The sequence below is a fragment of the Lagenorhynchus albirostris genome, chromosome 11 (assembly GCF_949774975.1).
Source record: "Lagenorhynchus albirostris chromosome 11, mLagAlb1.1, whole genome shotgun sequence".
NCBI lineage: Eukaryota > Metazoa > Chordata > Mammalia > Artiodactyla > Delphinidae > Lagenorhynchus > Lagenorhynchus albirostris.
Genome location: NC_083105.1, coordinates 70,070,644 through 70,095,041, shown reverse-complemented (window position 1 = coordinate 70,095,041; position 24,398 = coordinate 70,070,644). Strand labels below are relative to the sequence as shown.

Here is a 24,398-nt window from a genome sequence, read left to right as displayed (position 1 = left end):
CCACAGAGGGCACTGTGTCTTCATAAACCCAATCACCACTATTTTCACAAAGGTGATAGTCTTCCTTCATGATTTTCTCTTCTCTATTTAAGCGTTAAAATGTCAAAAGGAGAAAAAGAAGTTAACCATACAGTACTTGGTAAAATGAGACGTGTGCCCCAGCACAGTACATGCTAAGTACTCAGAATCTACAGCTATAGAAGACAGGTCAAAAACACTAAGAGAAGTAATATTTTCTTATTGCCAAGATAAAAAAAAAAAAAAAACCGTCTTAAGTGATATTCAAAGAAGGAGGACATGCACATCAAACCAAATCAAAACTAGTTTTTCTATAATCAGATGTGACAATCTTCTGAAGCCAATCATCCATGAAAGTTGTCTAACTTAAAGTCAGGCTCTATACGTATATTTGCTTCTTCAAAAATATCTTGCAAAGCCATTTTGAGGTAGAAGGAAAAAGGTTTAAGTGGACCACTTTTTTTCTGCTCCACTGTAACTATAATGACTGCTCACAGGAAGTACATAGCTTATGCATTTTGGTCCATCACATTTTCCACCATCATATAAGTATACTCGTTAGGTTCTCATTTTATTATCAGTATATTTATTGTGTCCAGAATGCCCAGTAAAGCTGAAAATTTTCATTTAAAGTGATAAAAAATTTCCTAAAATACCTAATAATCTTAGATATGACTTTTGGCAAGACAGTTAAGCACATACAAATGAAAATTCTACGTTTCACAAATACACACAGAGACTAATAATCAAAACTTTCAGTTTTCTCTCTCAATTTTAAATGTGCAGTTTACTTATAAACTAAAAATAATTTTAAGCATGATTGTCACAAAAATATTTTAAAACAGAGATGAAATGTATAAAGGCACACACAGATTGTCGATAGTGACATCAGTTACATCCCATTTCTTTAGAAACAGAACATTTTCTGCTCCTGTAAACAACTTTCTTTTCTCACAGGTTTAAAGTGAGGTTAGTGCTGACATAAAATTATTGCTATACTCACAGTTTGAGTGTTTCCACTGTGTATGAGGTACATTTTTCTCCAACCATACATCCCTACTGCTCTTACCCACTTGAGAGTAAGAGTCAAACAAAGTCTGTAGGCTATAACCATTCAATAATATCTTCATCAATACTAGAATGATAGCAAATAGCATTACAAAACATCAGAAATCAAAAATATCTTCTTGTTGGGGTCCAAGACTTCAACTTATTCTTCATTACATGAAAATACTGCTCATTAAACTTCTTCGGGAAAAAAATTATTCTGAAGATGAATAATTCTTTCCTGAACACTTCATCTAAGACTATTCCTTCACACACATCCTCTGATATTTTGTTGTTTTAATTCATTTGATTTAGCGGTCACCAAGAATCACCTTTCCTTTGGTGGTCTATCATAACGATCTTGTATGCTTTTCGTCAGCTGTTTGATAAATATTTTGTAAATTTTTCCACAGTATGTATGCACTGTCTTTTGTAGTTCCAGTTCTAAAGGCTTTAATAAAGAATGGATGTTGTCATCTTCAAAAGAACACTAGAGAAAGAAAATAAGACAAAGATATATATAAAAATTTCACTCTATTCCCAACAACTTCTTCTTCAATCAACTTGACATTGACAACCTCCATTTAAAGTCTCACAGAAAGTATGTGCCCAACAAATAATTTCAATGAGTTTAACAGACTACGATCTCACAAGAGGAGGGAGAGAGTACGGGTAACTCACTGGGGGTACTGGGGAGAGCCCTTCAGAGAGGAGCGTGGAGGCAGGGCACTCCAGGCCAAGGCAAGAACATGGTCAAGGGCAGAGAAGACCAGAGATACTGACAGGTGTGAGGTGACAACCAAAAGCTCGAGGTGTCTGAGAGAGACTAATAAGAGCCAAGAATCACTCTGATAACACTGGTGAGGCTGGACTGGGAAGGAGTGAGACGGAGGCACACAGTGGGAGGAATGCAAAATGACAGCACAGGTCAGTGCTTCCCACAGAACTCTAACTGCACAAAGGGATCCCAAGGATAAAGATGTTTGAGAACTACTAAATACCAAGCACTCTCGGGGGGATTCGCAGTGGCACATGAAAAACCATAAAAACAGAAAATACATCTGTTGGGTATTGTTCGGCCCACTAATTCCAAAATATACTTTTTACCTTTTCACCATAAAATATATTAATAGCCCAAGGAATATATTTTGGAAAACACTGTTGTAATAGTTAAGTGCAAATAACCTGTGAGCTTAGTATTTTCAACCAGGTACATTTTTTCATTTAGTATTTGCAACTACAGTCAGAAAGACTGATGGGGCTTGAAAACAGAACATTTTACGGGAAAAGTTTGAAGTCAGTGAAAAATGCAAAATCCTGAAGGAAATTCAGAACCTGAAATCTAGGAGGGCTGCATATGACCTGAGGTTCACTACGCTGCCACTGAGGAAGAGGAAATAAAAGCACCATTTGAATCGCAATTAGTGAGTCTGCAGGAAGCCACAGCCCATCTAGGGAGAACAGGCTGAATGTAGATGCTAATTTAGAACATGGACGTGTAGAGCTGCAAAGAGATCCTAAACCTGGGTGCCTCTAGTTCAAGAAAACTATGAGCATTAACTGCATGAAACCTTCACTCTTGGGGTGGTTTTTCAAACCTAATCCCATATACTGAAGATAAATATACTGAAGATAAATATATCCCATATACTGAAGATAAATAAATAAGTATTTTTGAAAACCAAAAAAAACCCAAAAAAACAAAAAGAGGAGAGGCTTAACTGGGAAGAATGTAACGAAAATAACAACAGCTAGCACACGGGGATCTAGGAGAGACTGCTGAAAGCTGGACTGGTTAAAAGAGGGCCCTTCCTACATGCCAGGCATTGTTCTAAGAGCTTTATACATATTAATGCACTTAAGCCTCATACCAACTTCATGTAACAGGACATCACTATTTACAAAGCAACTTAAGCCAGGGGGAGAATCCTCCCAGTTACAATGCTAGTTAGGTGGCTAAGCCAGGAGTCCACCTCGGCTGCGAAAAGAAATCGATAGCTAGTGGGAAGCAGCCGCATAGCACAGGGAGATCAGCTCCATGCTTTGTGACCACCTAAAGGGGTGGGATAGGGAGGGTGGGAGGGAGGGAGATGCAAGAGGGAAGAGATATGGGGATATATGCATATGTATAGCTGATTCACTTTGTTATAAAGCAGAAAGTAACACACCACTGTAAAGCAATTATACTCCAATAAAGATGTTTAAAAAAAAAAAAGTCAACAACTTTACAACCACACAGCACTGCTTATCCAAAACAGCAAACGCAACTGTGCCAAGTCAGTTTCAAAAACTGTTAAAAGATGCAGCTCTGTTAACAGTGGTAAACTGTGCTGTGCTGTATACAGACACGTCTACATTTGTCTGGGGTTATGCTGAAGAAGGTCAGGTTTACCTTACCTTCTTCAAGGTTTAACACCTGTATTAAGTGATACTGTCAAGTAACATTTCACTGTGTATAAACAACATACTTGGACAACTGTGGCTGAGAGGCGAGTAATAATGGGAAGAGCAAACTGTGGTCTTTTTCTTACTCTACAATGACAAAAAATGAAAACATAACAAAGGTGTTTAAAAGTAAACTCCCAGGAACACTAGAGATTCAGTTCATCTATTTTCATGTGATTTAAATCCCAGTTTGTGGTTAAATTTCTTTTTTCTTCACTGGGAAAGTCTTTTGATGAGTATTTTCCCAAAATAAAAATAGTGCCTCATGAATTAGAGCTCTTTTAGTCCAACATATAACACAAGTAATTTGCCCTTTACGGGAGAAGGTGATAAATCACCCAGATGTCCACCTGTAGTACACAGCCGGAAGTCATGCCCTCCACCAGCCACAGACTCTGCAGTGTCCAGGAGTTGTGCAGCATGGAACACACATCCAGACGTTCCCTTTCCCAGAGGCCACATGTGCCCTTACCTGACTGTGCGCCTCTTCCCATACTGAGTGCTACGTTTGACTGGTCTGCACCATTCCTGCCTGCCTGGTACTCAGCCTTCCAGCTCAGTCCAAAGTCAGCTCCTCTGAGAAGCTCTCCTGACACAGTTAATCACTCCCTCCCTCTTCACTGGCACCGCACCCAGCACACAAACTTTTAGGAAGGTCATGTTTTATATCTAAGACTGTCAGTTGAAGGCAGTGAATAAATAGTGAGGCTATGATGACCACAAGTAGATAATTAAAGGCATTTTCAAAAAACAGAACATGTTTTAAAAGTACGGCAGAATGGCAGGCAGTTCAATCTGACAAATGCTGAGTGCCAACTATGTACAAGAAGGTCGTGCAGGAGGGAAATGGTCGAGAATCCCTTGCATCTCTGCAAATCTACTGCATCTTATGCAAATAGAAGAAGGGTGTGAAGTAAATCATAGGTAACCCAGAAACACCAAGAAATCTAATAATTCAAATGAAATACAAGAAGCAGAAAATATTTTACAGAGCAATAAAATATTTTGTTCCCATTGCAAATCTGCAATTTTTAATCTTAGTATTTTTATTCACTCAGCAACTAATATTTAACAACTATGTGTGGGCTGTAAAAACTGATTTGCTGGCAGACAGAGCCATGCATTTACATTTTAAAAATGGTTCACGTCCTTATTGTTCACAGCATTCGATGGCTATGACTAAGCTTCTGTCTGACACTTGCATAAATGCCCTTGTCTAAACTGCAATTCTTTTAAATTACACTTCTCACTGAATTATAGATAAGGCAAGATAAAAACACTAACCAAGAGCACCAAAAAAGACTGATTAACTTCATTAAGTTGAAAAATGGGTAATATGGCTATTAATATGGACCCAAAACAAACATTAATCTTTAATTACTTCAGTATTTGAAATAGTTTTTAAAATAAGATTTATTTTTTAAAAACCACGTGTAATTCATCAGCTTAAAACCAATACTCAATTTTTTTAAAGTATACATTTATAGAAGATCAGAAAAGATCAAATAAAACTAGTAAGATTTAATTCCTTAATAATTCTTTTTAAATGATCAAAGGCAACAAAGAAATCACATTTTTATAGGAGTGCATTTCTTTTCTATCCTGCAAAGTCTCAGAACCCCAAATGTACCTTTTGTCATTTTTATCACCTCTTGACAACCCATGATAAAGCATTATTAAAATACGATATTGGTTTCTGAAGGCATACAAGGTCGGCTACATGAAAATGAACATCACTAAATTTTATAATTCTTCAGTGAGTGTAGCTGTATCGTGATAAACTGATTATTCAGAAACCTTCTCTCTCAGGTTTATAGGACAAGAAACTTAGCAAAAACACTAAAACTGTAGCCTACAATGCTGTCAGCACTTTGCCTACCACCAGGTTTGAGAAACTCAGATTTCCAGGAGAAACCTTCAGCTCCTTGTCACTGCAGACCATCACCTTACACAGCACGTCATCACCGCATCTAGCCCAGCCCTGCTGCTGCCTCCCTTCACCCATCAACCCAAACAGCTCAACGCCTGACCTCCTCGCGGACCTTCCACAACCCCTGAGGCTTTTTCTCAGGCAATTTTGGCCCAGCCTGCTCACCTGGCAAACTCTTACTCATTCTTCAGGGTTCACTTCAAATGCCTCATCAACAAAGACTTCCCTGGCTCTTCGGGGCAAAACTTGCACTCTTTCACAGTCCTAGTACAATCTGTGTCTCAGTAGATTACGTACAGTTCAGTATCTTTATCCCCATTCCTATTACTGAGGCTGTACTAGCAAACAATGAGAGCAGTCACGAGCAGATACTGAGCATCTAGCAAACAGGGGCATCAGCTCTTCTCCTGACCCCCACGCTTACACCAAACCACTCCTGTTATTTTACTTATGTTTTTGTCTTCACGTCCACATAAGATTAGACACAGTCTAGCAGAGCAGTGAACACACCCACGTGAGAGATGAGTGCTCACATACACTTCTCCCCAGGTATCAATGAATTAGCTGCATGGATAGCACTTGATATAATGCTCCTTAAGCAAAATCATAAATCCAGTCCTTATCTGGATTTGCCCCAAGTCTTGGTCCCCAACATATTCAGAGACCTGGTTCATGCATCATCTCCCCCTGTCAATCCACCTTAATTAAACAAGAGCACCGTAAGAACAAGGAAAAAAAAAAGAGAGAAGAACAGATATCTGGGGTGGTGGGGCCAGTATAATTTTTTCCCAAAATCAATATAAAGTAAACGCTTAAAAGAGAAAACCCCATTTACAAAGGCAACAAAGAAGATAAAATACTTAAGGATAAACTTAAGATATGTTCAAAATCCACAGTATGAAGAAAACTATTAAACATTCCTGAAAGACACAAATGAAAGACAGGCCTTGTTCTTAAGATGTCTCAACACCATTAAAATGTCAGCAGTCACTAAGTTAATATGTGATGATGATACACGCCCAACAAAAAACCAAGTTTTTTATGTAATTAAATGAGTTGATATTTGTGGAAAAATAAAAATACAGTAGGTAGGAAAACACTGAAAGGACAGGCTACGAAGAGGAAGTAACCCTATCAGATATTAAAATACAGCACAAAGGCTTTATAATTAAAATAGTGTGCAAGAGTACACAAATGGACAGATCAATGGAGCAAAACAGAAAATCCAGAAATTACAAATGGAACTTTAGTATATAATAAAGTCAGTATCTCAAATCTTTGGGTTACAGATAGACTTTTAAATAAATGGTGTTGGGACAAGACAGCTATTTGGAAAAAGATCAAATTAGATCTATTCCTCTCTCAAAAGAGTAAATTCCAAATTGAGCAGAAGGCTAAATGTAATAAATGAAAAAGTATATAGGTGAATTTTTCTATAAGTTGAGTATAGGTAAGGAAAGACTTTCTAATTACTACTTTTTTTAAAAAAAGGTTTTAAATTTGATTACATAAAATTTTTAAAAAACAACTTTGAATGGTAAAAAATTCCATGTACAGTCAAATTGGGAAAAAAAATTACATGAGATGTCACAGAAAAAGAACTAACATCTTTAATACACAAAGAACTTGCAACAAATGGTAGGGAGGTGGGGAGTAGAGACTGAAACTCCCTCATGGTGATGACTGTACAACTCTGTAAACATGCTAAAAACCACTGAATTATTTATACTATGGGTGAACTGTGTGGTATATAAAATATGTTATCAATAAAAAAGATGTAAAAACGGCTGTTAAATATATAGAAAGATGTTCATCTCAATCATAAGAGAAAGGCAAATTAAAATTAAACTAAGATTCCATTTCTCACTCGTTAGAATGGCAAAAATTTTTCAAGCTTGATAATACACTCTGTTAGGGAGGCTGAGTAACAGGCCTCGTCATGAACTGTTGGCGGGAATGCAAATAATCCCCATGTAGGGAAAACAGGCGGTATCTTCAATTAAAATTATCCCATGTCCAGGAATTTACCCTGAAGAAACATCTCCCAACAATACATATATATGTATGGCAAAGTTATGCACTGCTGCGTTATTTATTATTCAAAATGCTGGAAAAGACCAAAATGTTCAAACATAAGAGATTAATTGAATAAACTCTGGTACATGCACAAAATGGAATATCATACAGCTGTTTAAAGAAAAGAAGCATGAAGAAAATATTTATAAATGCCCAAATTTCCAGAATACTGTAAAAAAGGCAAAGCGCAAATAAAGATGAACAGTATGCTACTTCTCATGTAAGAAAAGGGGAATTACAAAACATACACATATCTACTTACCAGTATAGGAAGGACAAACCGGAAAATGAAATTGGTGATGGGGTGGGGGGCCTGGGGCGGAAGGATGGGGAAGGAGTGCTACTTCTGAGTAAACCGTTATATAGTTTCGACTTTTTGAAGTATATTAATATTCCTCATATCAAACTAAAGTTAAATCAACAAAGATGAGGGGGAAAAACTTAAAACTGAAAGCATACAGAAACACATGAACCCAACTGTATTTCCAGTGAATGAATAACCACACTGAAAGAAGGAGAAAAGAACTGACGCAAGTAACTTCTGTACATAGTACTGAGTACACACCCTCGTCTGGGGCAGGGGAGGGGCGGGGGGAGGACTAGAAACAAATCCTTTATAGTAGGCTGGTTTTTCAAGAACAGAGGAGCAGAGATAGCAGTATGAATGGAGCATTTTTGAAATTAGTTTAAGTGTACTGTAGAACTAAGCAAAAGAGGAAATATTGTATGCTCGGAGCCAGGATTCTAATTGTGGAAGAAATGAGATAAAACAGAAACAGAGTAGGAGAAGGCAAGGAAGGGGCCTAAGGGAATGGAACTGGAGGCACTGGTGTGAGCACATGACTGTGTGTGGTTGTATATTTGTATTTCCCAGCTCTGCTGCTGAAAGGGCTTAGAAGGGAAGACACCCTTGTAGCAATAAGTATCAGAGTTCCTTTGACAGCTGATTTCAGGGTGAGGGCAGGGAATGTATTAACAAGACGAGCCTGGGATATTTTGTTTGGACAGAGAATGCGGAGGTACTCAAAATAATGATGGGAATATGTCAAATGAGCACAAGAGGTAGCCAAAAGGGCTCCCAATCGCCAAATCGGGCACAACTTCAGCAACAATATAAATAAAATTGAATACTGCATTATAAATCATGGAAAAAAATACATATCAATGAGTTCACACTGATAATGTATAGATCAGTCAGTGGGAAAAGGGGAGTGCTCTTCCTTACAGCAGAACGCCAAGTGCCAGAGCTAGATGTGGAAGGAGTGCTGGGTTTATAACTCTTGAACTAGGGTAAAGGATATGCAAATTCTCTGTAAGCTTGCGAGTATGTCCACAAAAACATTTTTTTAAAAAAAGCTTACATTTCTCAGTGCTTCATAAATAGCTCTAAACGCTGGTTGCTTATCATCATGGTAAACACCTCTGTTCCCATGAAGAATAAAGATTCCTTCTTCTTCGGCTTCTTGGCAATTGCTTCCATATATGCAATGATCTGGTCGATAATTCCATTGACACGGAAAAACAAAAAGGCTTTCTAGGCAGAGACAAAACAAAAAAGCAAACATACCCTAATTCCACAGAATTAATACTTTGCAAAATTTTAGTTTAAATTTAGTTTACTCTGTCTTAAAAAAAAAGAGTGATAGCCATTAGTATAAGCCAAAATCAAATAAATGCATTTCTCCAGTTCTGACTAAATATTAACTATGATTATTTTTACAAATGCAAAGAATAAATTTAAATGATTACCTGGATTATGAAAAAATATGATATTCAACAGATCTTGATCACCCCATGTGATGTTCAGTTTGTATTTTTTAAGCAGTGGCATAAGTATATCTCCCCATCGTAGTCGCACAGAGGTCATATCATTCTGTTGGTAAATACATTAATGAGATTCTCAGGCTTCCAGGTGTAAAATGGCAGCATAATGACAGTTCCCCATTCGTCCCTTAGCAATTGTTACAGATCAAGGGGAGAAGTGTAAACTTTCTTTTTTTTTTTTTTTTTTTGTGGTATGCGGGCCTCTGACTGCCGTGTCCTCTCCCGCCGCGGAGCACAGGCTCCGGACGCGCAGGCCCAGCGGCCATGACTCACGGGTCCAGCCGCTCCGCGGCATGCGGGATCCCCCCGGAACCGGGGCGCGAACCCGCGCCCCCTGCATCGGCAGGCAGACTCCCAACCACTGCGCCACCAGGGAAGCCCAGAAGTGTAAACTTTTGTTTCAAAACCAAGTGACCCTAATGTAAACATAAATGTCAGTAAAACTGTCCAGCTGGAGTGCAGAAGATAACAAAAGAAGGTATCTGAAGCTGCACAAAGAAGTGATAAAACTAACAGACGTCGGGGAGGAAAGGGAAAGAGAAAGTAGGTGGTAGTTTAAGTACTATGACTGTGACCTCATCTTAAAAAGCAGATAGCTTTAGTACCTATGTCATATGTCTAGACACAGTACCTATGTCTCTATCATACAGCTGCTGAGGATCAAACCTGTTAATATATAAATAAAGAGTACTAGGAAAAGTACCTGGCACAGTGTTAGCTATTATTATCACCATGATCATTATTATTCTTAGTCTGATTTGCCAACCCTTTATAACTGGCATTTCAAAGAGGGCATTTGAAATTGATAAATCAAAAATAGATACTGAATTTCGTCAGATGCCTTTTCAGCCTCTACGGAACTACTCATAGCTCATACCTAAGGAAACAACAGAGTTGAAAGAGGGCTGGGGATCAAGTGAACCTGGGGTGAAGTTGAATACTAAGTCTTTTATACCAATCTGACTCTGTGAAACTCTCCAGACTTAAACCAGTACTCCTCAAAGTACAGTTTGCAGTGTGCTGATCAGTGAATTTTTCATGTCCTCTACAAGATTTAAGTACACAAATTAAGAGTAAGATTTAGAAACATTTATAGCAACTTTATGTCTATTTAGTCTAATATTTTCCTAGTAATTTATTTATATTATTTTTAGAAAAGCATTGCCTCATGACAGATTGTAAATAATGTTTAAAGAAACACGGATTCTTCTCCACAGATAGCTTAAAAAACATTATTACAAGCTATTCTAGGATATATAACAAACACAATGGAGGTATAAACAATCTATCCTTCGAGAAAGAAAAGTCAGAATTCCTGGGGAAAAAACTACGTATTTAAACTAAATATAATCTGCTATAATTGTATTACCTTTGTGTGAAATTTCTCAGAATGCAGTAAATACAGTAAACTATACACAATCAGAAATAAATCTGGAAAATGACTGAAGCAAGTTTTACTTAAGGAAATATTAAGAAAATACTTTATTGAAAGGATGACTCTGAAATAAGTCACAGATCATGTTCACTAAATGTTCTTAGGATCTGAAAAGGAAACTTCTGAATTGCTCAAAAGGACCAAGACCAGAAACAGATTAAATAGACAGGACTGGTGGACCCCTTGTACCATGTCAATGTTCAAGTCTTCACTGGATTCTACTTATGAAAAAAAAAATGTATAGAGAGACAGAAATACACCTATTCAAAGAAATACATCTATTCAAAGAAAAGAAAGATAAAATTACAAGGTCCAGGGCAGTTTTAGGGAAAAAAGAAAAAAATCAAGGGGTGGGAGGTGGGGGGGACCTTTATAATACACGTAAAGGAAAAGTCCTACTAGAAAAATACTGGACAAGAAGCAATAACACTAGTGTTATTTGCTGAGGATACAACCTAGAATATCCAAGACAACCAATGAAAACTATGAGAAATGAGTTTAATAAAGAGGCATCATATATAAAAAGAGCTCAAGTCAACAGAAATGGAAAAACGGCAAAGTACAGAAATAGTCAAAGGATATGGCCATACAGCCATTCACAAAGGAGGAAACAAAAATGGCTAAAATTTGTATGAAAAGATTTTCATCCCACATTGGTGGTACAGTCAGGAAAGTAAAAATTAAAATACATGAGATATTTTTCAGCCATGTAACTACATATTCATATTAGTACACACAAACAATAAAATCAAAACATTCTTTCTCCACAATATCACACATATTAAATGTGACAGACTATATGTACTGACATAAAAATCATTTATATATTTACTAAGTGAAAAAAGCAAACTGAAGATATATAAAAGAATTCTACATATAAATGCTAATGTACATGTATATCTGTTTCAAAATACTTTTTTAAAGGGTCTGAAGAATACACAGCAAAGTTTATAATGCCATTTGGGCAAAGGAATGAAACTGAGGAGAGTGGTGTGTAAAGGGGGGACTTGTCTTTTTACTCTATATGCAATGAATTGCCTGAATTTTTATAAGCATGATTTAGTTTTGTAAATTTTTTTTTAAAGAAAACATTTTAAATCTTACAGTACAATACCTTGAAAAGTACAGTAGTACAGAACAACAGCTGGCATACAGGAACTGGCATCAAGTGAACAGGCAAGAAGAGTTACTGACTGGAGGAGGGAGAGGAGGTGGGAGATGACAGAGCTGAAGTATTTTTGTAATTTTTTAAAAAGATGTAGTTCTAATTTACTAATTTCAGCAAACCTACCAAAATGCACATGCATTATATTAAGATAAATTAGTTTCATTTCTAGAACTATGTATGCTTTTGAAAATAGACAGACTCATTATTATCCTCAGTTTAGGTTACAAACAAATATAAAACTGACAGGTGGCTATTCCTATTATGTTCCAACAATGCTAGAAACTGAGAATTCATCAATTCCCAAAGATTAGTTACTCTCCTAATCTCTGAAAAGTTCCATCCCTTTTGGTAAGATGTTCATTGATATTGTTTTAAGCTCTACACGTAACACAATAAAAGCCCTCCATCACATTCATCTTTCAAATATGTAAAAACGACCCTCACAGCCACCTCACAGTAAGTATTCTCTTTTTTTAAATTTTTCAATAATTCATTAATGGCCTAGTTTCTAAAACTTCTGTCTGTCCTCTGCCAGTAATTATCTACTGAGTTGCTACTTTACGCCAGACTCCATGCTAAATATTCTGAATACAAAGCTGCATAAAAGACACACCCTGCCCTCAGTAGATGGAGAAAACAGGCAAAAATTACTTTACAAAGTAATACATGGCACGACATGAACAGGGTACAGTAAATATACAAGAAAAAAATTCTCAGGATGCCTTATTTATATTCTCTGGTTTTTAGCTAATAAATAGAAAAAGGTTAAGAAATATCTTAATAGAGATTCAACACTGCAAATACAATCATAATACAAAATACAAAGCAGTATCTTAGCCAGTGTTATATCAATGTCTATCAAGCATTATGAGAAAAAAAACAAAAAAGTTAAAATTTTACTATTTTAATTTTTAAAATATATAATTATAATACATCAGGTTGGAACTGAATAATCACGAATGGTAGGGCTGGGTGACAGCAAAGCAAAGACTTTAAAACATGGCCATGGCCACTGTCCTAAGTGGGTAATCTTACAGCTTTTCATGTGATAGGCACTATGGGGTAACATTCATGGATCTGCGTGAAACAGTTTGAAAAGTTATTACAAGTAATTCAGTTACATCACTAGAGCTCTAAAATTTAAGATCTGTGCCAGAAATTATAGAGTTAGTAGGAAAAAACAAGGCAATGTTTGCTAAAGGTATGTTTGGAAATCAGGAAAAATAAAGAAAGATATATGAAAAACAGAACTAAAAATCAATAAATTTTGTAGAAACATATCAGCAATCATAAATACAATATTTAGAAACAGAGTAAATCTGTGTTGTTCCCACTGGGCAAGAATAGAGTTGTTTGAAACAGAGGGATAGTAGGTATGGAGTAAATTGTGCCTACTAAATTAATGTACTATCACACTCATATTTTTCTTCATTAAGTCATTAATACATAGAAAAAAACAAAAGCTTGAAAGTTTAGAAATTATTTCAACTCATATCTACATCTCTAGCTGGTTTAGAACATGCCACAGACAAAAAGAAAAGGGAAAGGGGAGAAACTGTTAAACATATTTAAGAATGATATTTAAGTAAGTAAAAGGTAAATAAAAAATAATCAGAGATTTGAACTATATAGCTGCAATCTGAAATTTTCTTAAAAATCAAGTAATGGTGTTACACTAAACTATCTCTAAGGTTATTGCAACACTACACTTCTCATAATTCTAAGAATTTCAAATGAAGAGCTCCTGAGCAGGCACATTATTCCTTAGCACATAATCTTACAGCGCCATCTTCTGGTATAATATTACTGTGCAGAGTCTAACCATCAGAAAAGTAAGAAAACTCATGGTATGACACCTGTTTTATTTAGTAAAACTTTATGGTACATGAAATTTTAAAACTCAAAATATATCAAAAAATTGGGTAATTGAAGAAAGACGTTCACTTGTAAGCAAAAGCAAAGGTTACACTGGCCTCATTAATGCATTCATTTGTGGAAGACAAAAGTGAAATGAAATCAAGATTTCAGAAAGGTACAGAAAATGGGAAAGCTAAAAAAAACCCTAGGTTTACTAGATCTTTACAGAAGACAAGAGTGATGGGTATTAACTGTCTTAAGAATGAAATGGCGAGATGTGAGTGGTGAAGGCTACAAGCAGTACTGCTGCCTAGAGCAAGGATAAGAAGGTACAAGAGATTTAAATCAGACATGCAGAAAGGAGTAATAAGTAATGGTGTAAATTCTGGTCCACCGGAAGCCATAAGAAAAATACCAGACAAATATATATATACACATACAAATATACATATATATTCATACCATAAAAGACATAATATCCCTTGATATTTGATTTAGTACTAACTAGATGTAAAAGGATAAACAGTGAGTCTCTATCAGTGTTTCAGAAGCCACTGCTTTTAGCTAACACTGAAGTGCTTACTATGTGTCATGCTCTGTACTAAGCATTTTGAATGGGTCTCTTTTAAAAAGACAACCTACATAAGTCCATTTATTATCTCTACTTTTCAGCTGAGAGCACTGACATTTGAAAGTTAACTAGTTGGCTAGTGGTTGTGGTGAACAGGTGGCAAAGCTAAACGTAAGGCTAAACCACTTGACCCCAATGCCCCCAGACTACAATGACTTAAGGACTCATCAGCATGAAACTGGTAAACAGTACAACACACTCATGTGTTCAGAATATGCAGAATAAGAGAATTTAAATAGCCTCACTCTTCTACTGACCCCACAATTTGAGAGATGAGAAACACACAGGAACTTTTTTTTTTAAGTTAACTTCCAATAGCACCAAAATAGCCAACATTTCCTATGTGTTAGCCTCCCTTCTAACTAATTTAACCCTCACAAAAGCCCTATGACATAGGTACTGTTATCTATCATCCCATTTCACAGATGAGGAAATCAAAGCCCAGAGATGTTCAAAACTTACCCAAGATCTCAGTGTCTGAACCAAGCCAACGGTTCTTAGCTCTTAACCACAATCTGTGTTCCCCCAAGACGTACCACACTTTAGATTCAAGTATTATGAGGCTGCACAACTACAAAATGACAACTCCTGCCTGGAATACCAATCTAGGAAGGTGATGTTCACACTTGCTGCATTGTTACTTCATTGTAACACCATCTGCTCTGACCTACTGTAATGCTCTAATAAACAGAATACTAAGAACACACTTTTCTTCAATTATTCTAGATAAGTGGAAAAATTCTGAATAGCTCGATCTAGTTTTTAATAAAGCAAAATTAAATTGGAAACCAAACAATATGGAGGGAAAAGAGAGATAAGTTAACCTGGATCGGTGACTTACCTTGAAATACTTCCTTCTCATTCTGGTCATGTTCATCAACATAACTCCAGAGTTCACTCCAGTTTTTCCATAGTATGGATGTCTGGCAAAGCGATTATACCAGCCTATTCGAGGCTCTTCATGTTCTGGTGCCATTGCAGCAATTTGTGTGGAATTAAATTTCTTTAGTAAAGACCAAATATCATCAACGGGCCGTAAAAAAAGGATATCAGTGTCGACATACAATAGTGAGTCAACTTCTTTCAGGATTAACTGTGGGGAAAGATATTTGAATCATTAACTGTAACTCTATTTAATATAAAACATGAAAGAGGCTTTCATTATTTAAAAAATACCTAAGAGAGAAACTAATTGACATTAATTTTTAAAAGTAGTTTTTCCCAAGTCTCTCATTTTTTACAAGAGCATATATAGATGGTCTGCTAATCTCTTTAATTAACTTTTAGAGAAGAAAAGCTATAAAAACAAATCAGAACAAAAACTCAATACTAAAAATTGGAAGGAAAAATAAAAGCAGTAGCCTCAAAGACTAGGGTGGAAATGTTTTTCATAATGGAAAATAACATTAGCTTCGGTGAACTGACATATCGAATCTTAATTTCCTGAGGTAAATACAGAAATTAATCAGTACAAATGGAGATCTTCTCAACTCGTCCCCTCAGCCTGTAACGCTAATGGCCAGCACCTTTACCTCATTCTGGGCTCAGCCAGCAAATGGTAGAGCCAAAATTGAAGTCCAGACCACCTAACTCCAGAACCCATGCTCTTATTTCTGAGCTTACTACCTCCCAACAAATCGAAGAAAATGTGCACTCACATAGCAAGGGCGAAGACAAGACTCGTCTTGGAAGACTCGCTATGTCACTTTCCGAGAGACGTTAAACCTCCAACATGCATCTCTTATAGGAATTTTCAAGGGTACGTTTTTATTTCTACCTTACCCATATACTTTAGAATGTGACTCCTGCGAATTTAAATGTATTGCCTATCCCAGTGTATTAGTAAGACTCAATGATTAGGTTAACCTAAAGGTTTTTGGTTAAGAATACAAAGACGATAAGAGCTTGATCTTCATTCTGCTCCTTTTCAAAGCTGCTACCTCCTCCTGCAGTTACGAAGGTGAGCAGTTACGAAGCTGCAATCACTCCATGCCCCCACTGATTTAGTATCAGGCTGGGGAAAAATATCTGACAGTTGGCTACAGAGCCTGAGTAGAGAAGGCTCACTTGTTCAAAGACTACAATTAAAAGGGTATGTATGTATGTGGATGTCTGTTCCTCTCTCTTTTTGCGGGGCGAAGAGTGAGGGAAATTGTTTTTATATCCACATTTTGCTTCTGTACCATGAGACAAATGTGTGTTTACAGACTTTTGTATTGTTAGCAATCTAGGAAGACACTACAGGAAGCTCCAGGGTTACTGTTGGGAGCCACTGCCAACTGGAGTTCATACATAAGGTTAAATAATAACCACGTCAGTATTTTTCTATGGTTCCTTTTGGCGGAACAAGGAGTTGGCAGAGCTTACCTTGGTTCTTTTAATCCATCTATTTTAGAGGAGAAACTTAGTAAAAAAAAGGATTTTACTTAGAAAAATGAAGAATCGATTTACTTAGATCTGGTTAAAACGATGCAGAAGTAAGAGTGAAGGACGAGGACAATTTGACAGGCTTCAAGTATTTAATTTTAGTATTCAAATTCCATTTAGGAATTTAACCAGATTACATCATTAAATGATCTGGCAAATTTCCTATCAAGACATCAACAATTAAACTTGTTAATAATGCAGAATAAAACAGAAGAGCAATGACTGTAACCTCATGCTTCTTTCATCATTGTTTTTCAGTGACATATCTGTGCTTATTTAATGTCATAATGTGCTTGTTTAATGTCAGCCTCCCACATCAGACAACAGGCTCTATGAAAACAAGCAATCTGTTTCATTCATTCCTATATACCCAGCCCTTCATTACTGATACTTGGTAGAATAGAGGCACTCAAACTATTAAGTAAATGATGTAACATTGCAATGAGTCAACATAAGATTTTTTGTTAATTTTTAAAATTTAAGGCCTACATTAAGTACCTAAAACTTCTTAGGCTTTTCCCCTTTAATCCCTTACTTGTGTGCTTCTTACAATGAAAGCAGGTAATGAGAAAGATATCCTAGGATCCAGATTTTTTATGCTCAGCAATAAAGCTACTGGTTAGGCAGACTCAGCTATCAAAATGTAACTTAATTTTAAATTTTAACTGACATCCTGGATTTGATAAACTCTATTCTTAATATACTAAGAATTGCCTTAATCCACTTAATAATAACAAGTAACTTAAGTTTCTTCCCAGTAATTCACCTTCCAGAAACTTGTGAGCTTCTTAAACTCAGTATTTCTAACTACCGTAACTATTTTAATTACAGTGGTTCTAACAACTACTGAGAATTTTAAAACTATCAGTGAATTCAATTCAAAATGGAAAAGGTAAGCTGGCTTCTGAATATTTTTATTTATTTTTATTTATTTTTTCTTTTTTGGCTATACCACGTGGCTTGCAGGATCTTAGTTCCTGACCACAGATCAAACCCGTGTCCCCTGCAGTGGAAGCTCGGAGTCCCAACCACTGGACCGCCAGGGAAGTCCCTGAATATTTTTAGATTAAAAAGAAATAATCAGGGTTTATCACCAGAGACCACCACCAAAGAACAGCCCCATTGAATAAATGGTTCCCATTTCCCTTCGAGTTCACGTGCCTCAAATTTTGTGTCTGTGTTAAAATATCAGCCAGAAAAGGTGAACTGGCTTGCTGTTAAGACAGAAATGATTATCTAATGATCTACTTCATTTCCCAAATTATAAATGAAGTCTGCACCTGGCAGGTGATCCTGCCACTGCATTCCTCCTGGCAAAGACTTGGCTCCATTAAGACTTGATGACCTCTAACTCCTTCTTAGAGATGAAAGTTTATAGCAACTGAATCAATTAAAATGTAAGAAATAGTATTTCAACAGAAATTATTTACATTTTTCGTTTTTAACAGAGGTTTTTTTATTCTATCTTTTATTTGTTCTATGGGAAGTTTTTCTTTCTTCTAATGTTCAAAGGGAAAATCATACATGTGTGTTTATTTAACTGATCTATATGGAACTCTTCATTAACTTGTGTGTGTAACAGCAACATGCAAACAAACCAAAAAAACACTGGAGAAAAAACTTACTGGCAAGAACAATCTCTGGGAAGCACACGGTTTAAAGAGCTTTTTCCATTCTGCTGCATTCTCACTTGGAAAAGTTATCGGGTATAATGAATAATTAAATGTTTGGAGAAATGACCAGCTGTTAAGCTAAAATAAAAAAACAAATAAAAAATAAAAACTCGGTTTAGATTTGTTTCTTTCTCTGCAAAATCATAAACCAACAGATTATTTTTCAAAAGCTAAAATTTAAGATGTTATACATTGTATGTCATACACACTTAAGAGAAAGTTAGATTCTTCTTTCCCACCATTTTGTTTCCATTCAAAATCTTAAAGTCATTCCAATATGCTAGAAAGACTCCACCGTAAAGATCTGAGGGACAATTGAAGTTATAAGGATATCAACCACAAAACCAAAGTGGAAAGAGCCTTACAAACTGTTCGCCTCCATCAGCTTGACCTGATGTATAAATCCTCTCAATCCCTGAACAAGTTAAACTCAGAAAAATTAAGCACTAATTTTATTACCACAGTATGTATGATATAACAGAAAATATTTACAATCCAAGTCAGACCAATGTGAAAAACTGATTAGAAAATATTTATCTATATAGATTCAATATTCCTGGTAATAAAATATTTTGATAAATACATAAATGATTTTAAAAAAATGATTTAAAAAAAATCATTACAAAAAGCAAAATCTGATTTTCTGATCTGAAAATTTATAATGAACACGTTTACTCTTTGGCAGCCCGAGTGCAATTCAAGACACTGAATTGCTTCAAATTCAGTTTAAGTATTACCTATCACTGCTGCTTAAACAGAATTGTTGATTTAAATTTCCTACAGAGCATTCACAATTTTTGCAGGAAGAAAAAACTAAGCATTTTATATAACAGGCTGAAGATGATCTCTTTTTGAATTATGTCTGTGTTCAAGTAATTTTTACTTTTTAAAAATTTTTTAAAATGCTCAACACATATCTATTTTTTATTGTTTTATTTTTATTTTATTTATTTTCAGTTGCATCGGGTCTTAGTTGCGGCACACAGGATCTTTCATTGTGGCGCTCAGGCTCTCTACTTGTGGCGTGTGAGCTCAAGTGAATGGGCACAGTAGTTGTAGCATGTGAGCTATTTGTGGCATGCAGGCTCCAGACAATGTGGGCTCTCTAGTTGTGGCGCGTGGGCTCCAGAGTGCATGGGCTCTGTAGTTGCGGCACGCAGGCTCTCTAGCTGTGGTGCGCGGGCTCAGTAGTTGCGGTGCAAGGGCTTAGTTGCCCCGCAGCATGTGCGATCTTAGTTTCCTGACCAGGAATCGAACCCACGTCCCCTTCATTGGAAGGCGGATTCTTAACCACTGGACCACCAGGGAAGTCCCTGTTCAAGGGATTTTTAAAAACATTAATTCCTCCCTCTTTCTTTCCTTCTCTCTCTCCCTCTCTCTCCCTCCCTCTCTCTCCCTCCCTCTCTCTCCCTCCCTCCCTCTCTCTCTCTCTCTCTCTCTCTCTCTCTATCTCTCTCTCACACACACACACACACACACACACACACACACACACACACACAATCAATGCCTTCCAACATAGTTTAAGGGAATAACTTTACTTCCAACACACTGTTTTGATGTATCTGTTAATTAGTTTCAAACACTAGTATTTTATTTTCCTTGCGTGACTTATAAATCACTTAAAGATCCTTTCAAGGGACTTCGCCTCACAACTACAGAGCCCACGCGCTCTTGAGCCTGCGTGCTGTAACTGGAGAGAAGCCCACACGCTGTAACCAAGAGCCCAGGCACCATAACGAAAGATCCCATGTGCCGCAACTAAGACCCGACACAGCTAAAAATAAGTAAATAAATAAATAAATAAATAAATTTAAAAGAAGATCCTTTCAATACCAACTTCAAAATGAAATCTTAGTCATTCTTAAAATTCTAATATCGAATCATCTTTTCTGCAGTAAAAGCACATTCCACAAAGTATTTGATTCTCCTTCATCAAAAGCAAAACCAGTCTCAGAGTTAACCATGATAGTTAAAGAAAAACTAAGTTTAAAAATATAGTATATATTATACAAGCAATAACTCAGCCAGCTTTGAAGACAACACAGAAGCCGCATATAAGATGAAGCAATAAATTTATTTTACTTTTATATTACATTTTCAAAGGTTTCCACAGTTGGTAGCAATCTCTTACTATTCTCTGAACTGTTAGGATGAGATTAATTCCTCAGTTAATATTTTAGGAAACAATCCAGATAATAAGATTAAGATCACAAAAGCACATATCATAAGTACAGATACCAGAAATATTTTAAAACAGTAAGTAAAGCTTTTTTTCTGCATTGTTTTTTAATTGAAGTACAGCTGGTGTACAATATTATATAAGTTACAGATGTAAGGTACAGGTACACAAGTTTTAAAGGTTACACTCCATTTATAGTTATTATAAAATATTGGCTACATTCTCACACTATATATAGGATATACTGTGGTGTAAAATATATCCTGTAGCTTATTTTATACATAATAATTTGTACTTCTTAATCTCCTACCCCTATATTGCCTGTCCTCCTTTCCCTCTCCCCACTGGTAACCACTAGTTTGTTCTCTGTTAAGTGTGAGTCTGTTTCTTTTTTGTTACATTCACTAGTTTGTTGTAATTTGTAGATTCTACACATAAGTGATATTATACAGCATTTGTTTTTCTCTGACTTATTTCACTTAGCACAATGCCCTCCAAGTCCATCCATGTTGCTGCAAATGGCAAAATTTTCATTCTTTTTTATGGCTGAGTAGCATTCCACTGTGTGTGTGTGTGTGTGTGTGTGTGTGTGTGTGTGTGTGTGTGTGTGTGTGTGTGTGTGTGTGTGTATACCATCTGTTTATCCATTCATCTGTTGATGGACACTTAGGTTGCTTCCATATCTTAGCAATTGTAAACAATGCTGCTATGAACATTGGGGTGCATGTATCTTTTCTAATGAGTGTTTTTATTTTTTTCAAATATATACCCAGGAGTGGTTGCTGAGTCATATGGTAGTTCTATTTTTAATTTTTTGAGAAACCTCCATACTGTTTTCGACAGTGTCTACACCAATTTACATGTCCACCAACAGCATATGAGGATTCCCTTTTCTCAACATCCTAATATTTCTTATTTGTGGTCTTTGTGATGATAGACAGCCATTATGACACGTGGGAGGTGAGATCTCATTGTGGGTTTTTTTTTGTTGTTGTTGTTGTTTTTGCGGTACGCAGGCCTCTCACTGTTGTGGCCTCTCCCGTTGTGGAGCACAGGCTCCGGACGTGTAGGCTCAGCGTCCATGGCTCACGGGCCCAGCCGCTCTGCGGCATGTGGGATCTTCCCGGACCGGGACACGAACCCATGTCCCCTGCCTCGGCAGGCGGACTCTCAACCACTGCTCCACCAGTGAAGCCCTCATTGTGTTTTGTTTTGTTTTTTTTTTGCAGTACGCGGGCCTCTCACTGCTGTGGCCTCTCCCGTTGCGGAGCAACAGGCTCCTGACGCGCAGGCTCAGCGGCCATGGCTCACGGGCCCAGCCGCTCCACGGCATGTGGGATCTTCCTGGACAGGGGCACGAACCCGCGTCCCCTGCATTGGCAGGCAGACTCTCAACCACTGCGCCACCAGGGAAGCCCCTCTCATTGTGGTTTTGATTTGCATTTCCCTGACGATTAATGAGCAACGTTGAGCATCTCTTCATGTGCTTGTTTGTCCATCTGCATGTCCTCTTTGGAGAACCGTCTATTCAGTTCTTCTGCCCATTTTTTAATCAGGTTGTTTGTTGTTTTTGATGGTGAGTTGTATGAGCTGTTTATGTATTTTGGATATTAACCCCTTATTCGTCATATCATTTGCAAATATTTCTCTCATTCAGTAGGTTGTCTTTTCGTTTTGTCAATGGTTTCCTTTGCAAAAGCTTTTAAGTTTACTTAGGTCCCATTTGTTTATTTTTGCTTTTATTTCCTTTGCGCTTTAGGAGACAGATCCAAAAAAATAGTGCTATAATTCATGTCAAAGAGTGTTTTGCCTATGATTTCTTCTAGGAATTTTATGGTTTCTGGTCTTACATTTAGGTCTTTAATCCATTTTGAGTTTATTTTTGTGTATGGTGTTAGAGAATGTTCTAATTTCATTCCTTGTAAAATAGTAAGTAAAGCTTTAAGCCTCTTGGAATCAAAGATTTTAGCAGAAATCTAAGACTTGAGGTCACAAGTAGTGTTTTTCACTTAATATGCAAAATGAACTAATTTAACCTGAAAAAAACATCGAATACACTTTTCCTACATAGATCAAGCAAAAAACCCAAATCAGTTTGACAGCTTAATTGAGTGTAGATAGAGAGATAAGAGATGGTGCAGGGATAATCATTATCCTCTTCACCACCATCTCAGGACACAAGGTAATGAGATTTCAGGTGAAGTTTCTTCTTTGTATATGTTCTCCCTCCTATATTTATCTGTTCTTTTCTTGCATAAGAATAATTTTTTTTGTTAAGGTTATGTGGCAGTCCTGATTAAAAGGGTATATCGTCAACCCACACAAACAACTAGATATGGTCACATGACTAAGTTGAAACCAATGAGATACTGGCAGGAATGTCATGTGCAACTTCTAGAAAGTTTCCTTAGAAAGGAGGAGGAGAACCCCCTTCTTCACTCCTTCCTCCTTCATGTTGGCTAGAATATGAGTGTGATGGCTGGAGCTTGAGTAGCCATCTTGGATCATGAGGTAGAAGCTTTAAGTTAAAGATGGCTCAGCCACAAGAGAGAAAAAAACAGAATCCCTGAAGACACAGCGCTGCCATATACCACAGACTGCCTACTTTTAAAGAGAGAAATAAACTTCTATCTTGTTTAAGCCACTGTTATTTTGGGTTTTCTGCCATTACAGCCAAACTGACTGTAACTAATACAAAACCAAAATAAGAAACTTTCTTACCAGAGCAAGAAGCTACTTCCCTCCATATTGTCAATTAAGAGTTCCCTCCACTCAAAACAGAATTAAAACCTTTGTGCACACTCTGATTGAGGCACTCTCAAGCCAAGGATGGGAACACAATTAAGAAGTAGGACTTCTCAGTCAAAACATCCTGGAACTATATAGTCAGTAAAATAAAACCTCCATGCTTGGCAAAGGACTCTAAATAGCCTAACTCCTTTTCAAAAACAAGTCTTCCTCTTACACCCTAGATCTGGAAGTACAGATGGAAGTGGCAGCAGGGAACAGTCCCCACTCTTAGAGGGCAGAGCTGCAGAATACATTTTTTTTTTAAAGGAATTTTGCCTTTTTTTAAAAAAATTTTATTCATTTATTTATGGCTGTGTATGGCTCTACGTTTCTGTGCGAGGGCTTTCTCTAGTTGAGGCAAGTGGGGGCCACTCTTCATCGCGGCGTGCGGGCCTCTCACTATCGCGGCCTCTCTTGTTGCAGAGCACAGGCTCCAGGCTCAGTAACTGTGGCTCACGGGGCTAGTTGCTCCGCAGCATGTGGGATTTTCCCAGACCAGGGCTCGAACCCGTGTCCCCTGCATTGGCAGGCAGATTCTCAACCACTGCGCCACCAGGGAAGCCCTAGAATACATATTTTTGTTCAACAACATTTTACTATATATACCATTAAATATTCAACTATACAGGCTTGACTAAGTCTCAAATACTTACTATGCCTTTAAAACTATCATGCAGTTGATCTTCAGCAAAAATATGGAACTGAAGAGGTTTGATGCTGAAGATAAGTGCTGACTTCAACATGGTTAGAGTTTCTTCCAGTCTTTCCCCACAGGCAACTACGGCTAGGTGCACTTCCTCAACGGGCTGCATTTTCAGACTATACCTGATAGAAAAGAAAACCACATTTTCCAACAGTGTTAGTACAGGGTAACATGTTAACGACATGGTATTCT

The 24,398-nt window shown here is 37.0% G+C and overlaps 1 protein-coding gene across 3 annotated transcripts in view; it reads right to left on the bottom strand.

The window, feature by feature from the left end:
* Positions 1-356: 356 nt before the first annotated feature.
* GXYLT1 (glucoside xylosyltransferase 1) overlaps positions 357-24,398 on the bottom strand; it is a 48,066-nt gene continuing 24,024 nt past the window's right edge. Inside the window, exons 3-8 of one of the 3 annotated variants that reach the window (XM_060166535.1) lie at positions 24,157-24,328; positions 18,484-18,609; positions 15,273-15,524; positions 9,266-9,389; positions 8,878-9,050; positions 357-1,555 (exon numbers count right to left, since the gene is read on the bottom strand). In XM_060166535.1, the coding sequence (XP_060022518.1) occupies positions 1,394-1,555; positions 8,878-9,050; positions 9,266-9,389; positions 15,273-15,524; positions 18,484-18,609; positions 24,157-24,328 (1,009 nt within the window). In that variant the 3' untranslated portion in view covers positions 357-1,393. The remainder of the gene's footprint in view (positions 1,556-8,877; positions 9,051-9,265; positions 9,390-15,272; positions 15,525-18,483; positions 18,610-24,156; positions 24,329-24,398) is intronic. The other 2 variants (XM_060166536.1, XM_060166537.1) reach the window with 2 other exon arrangements.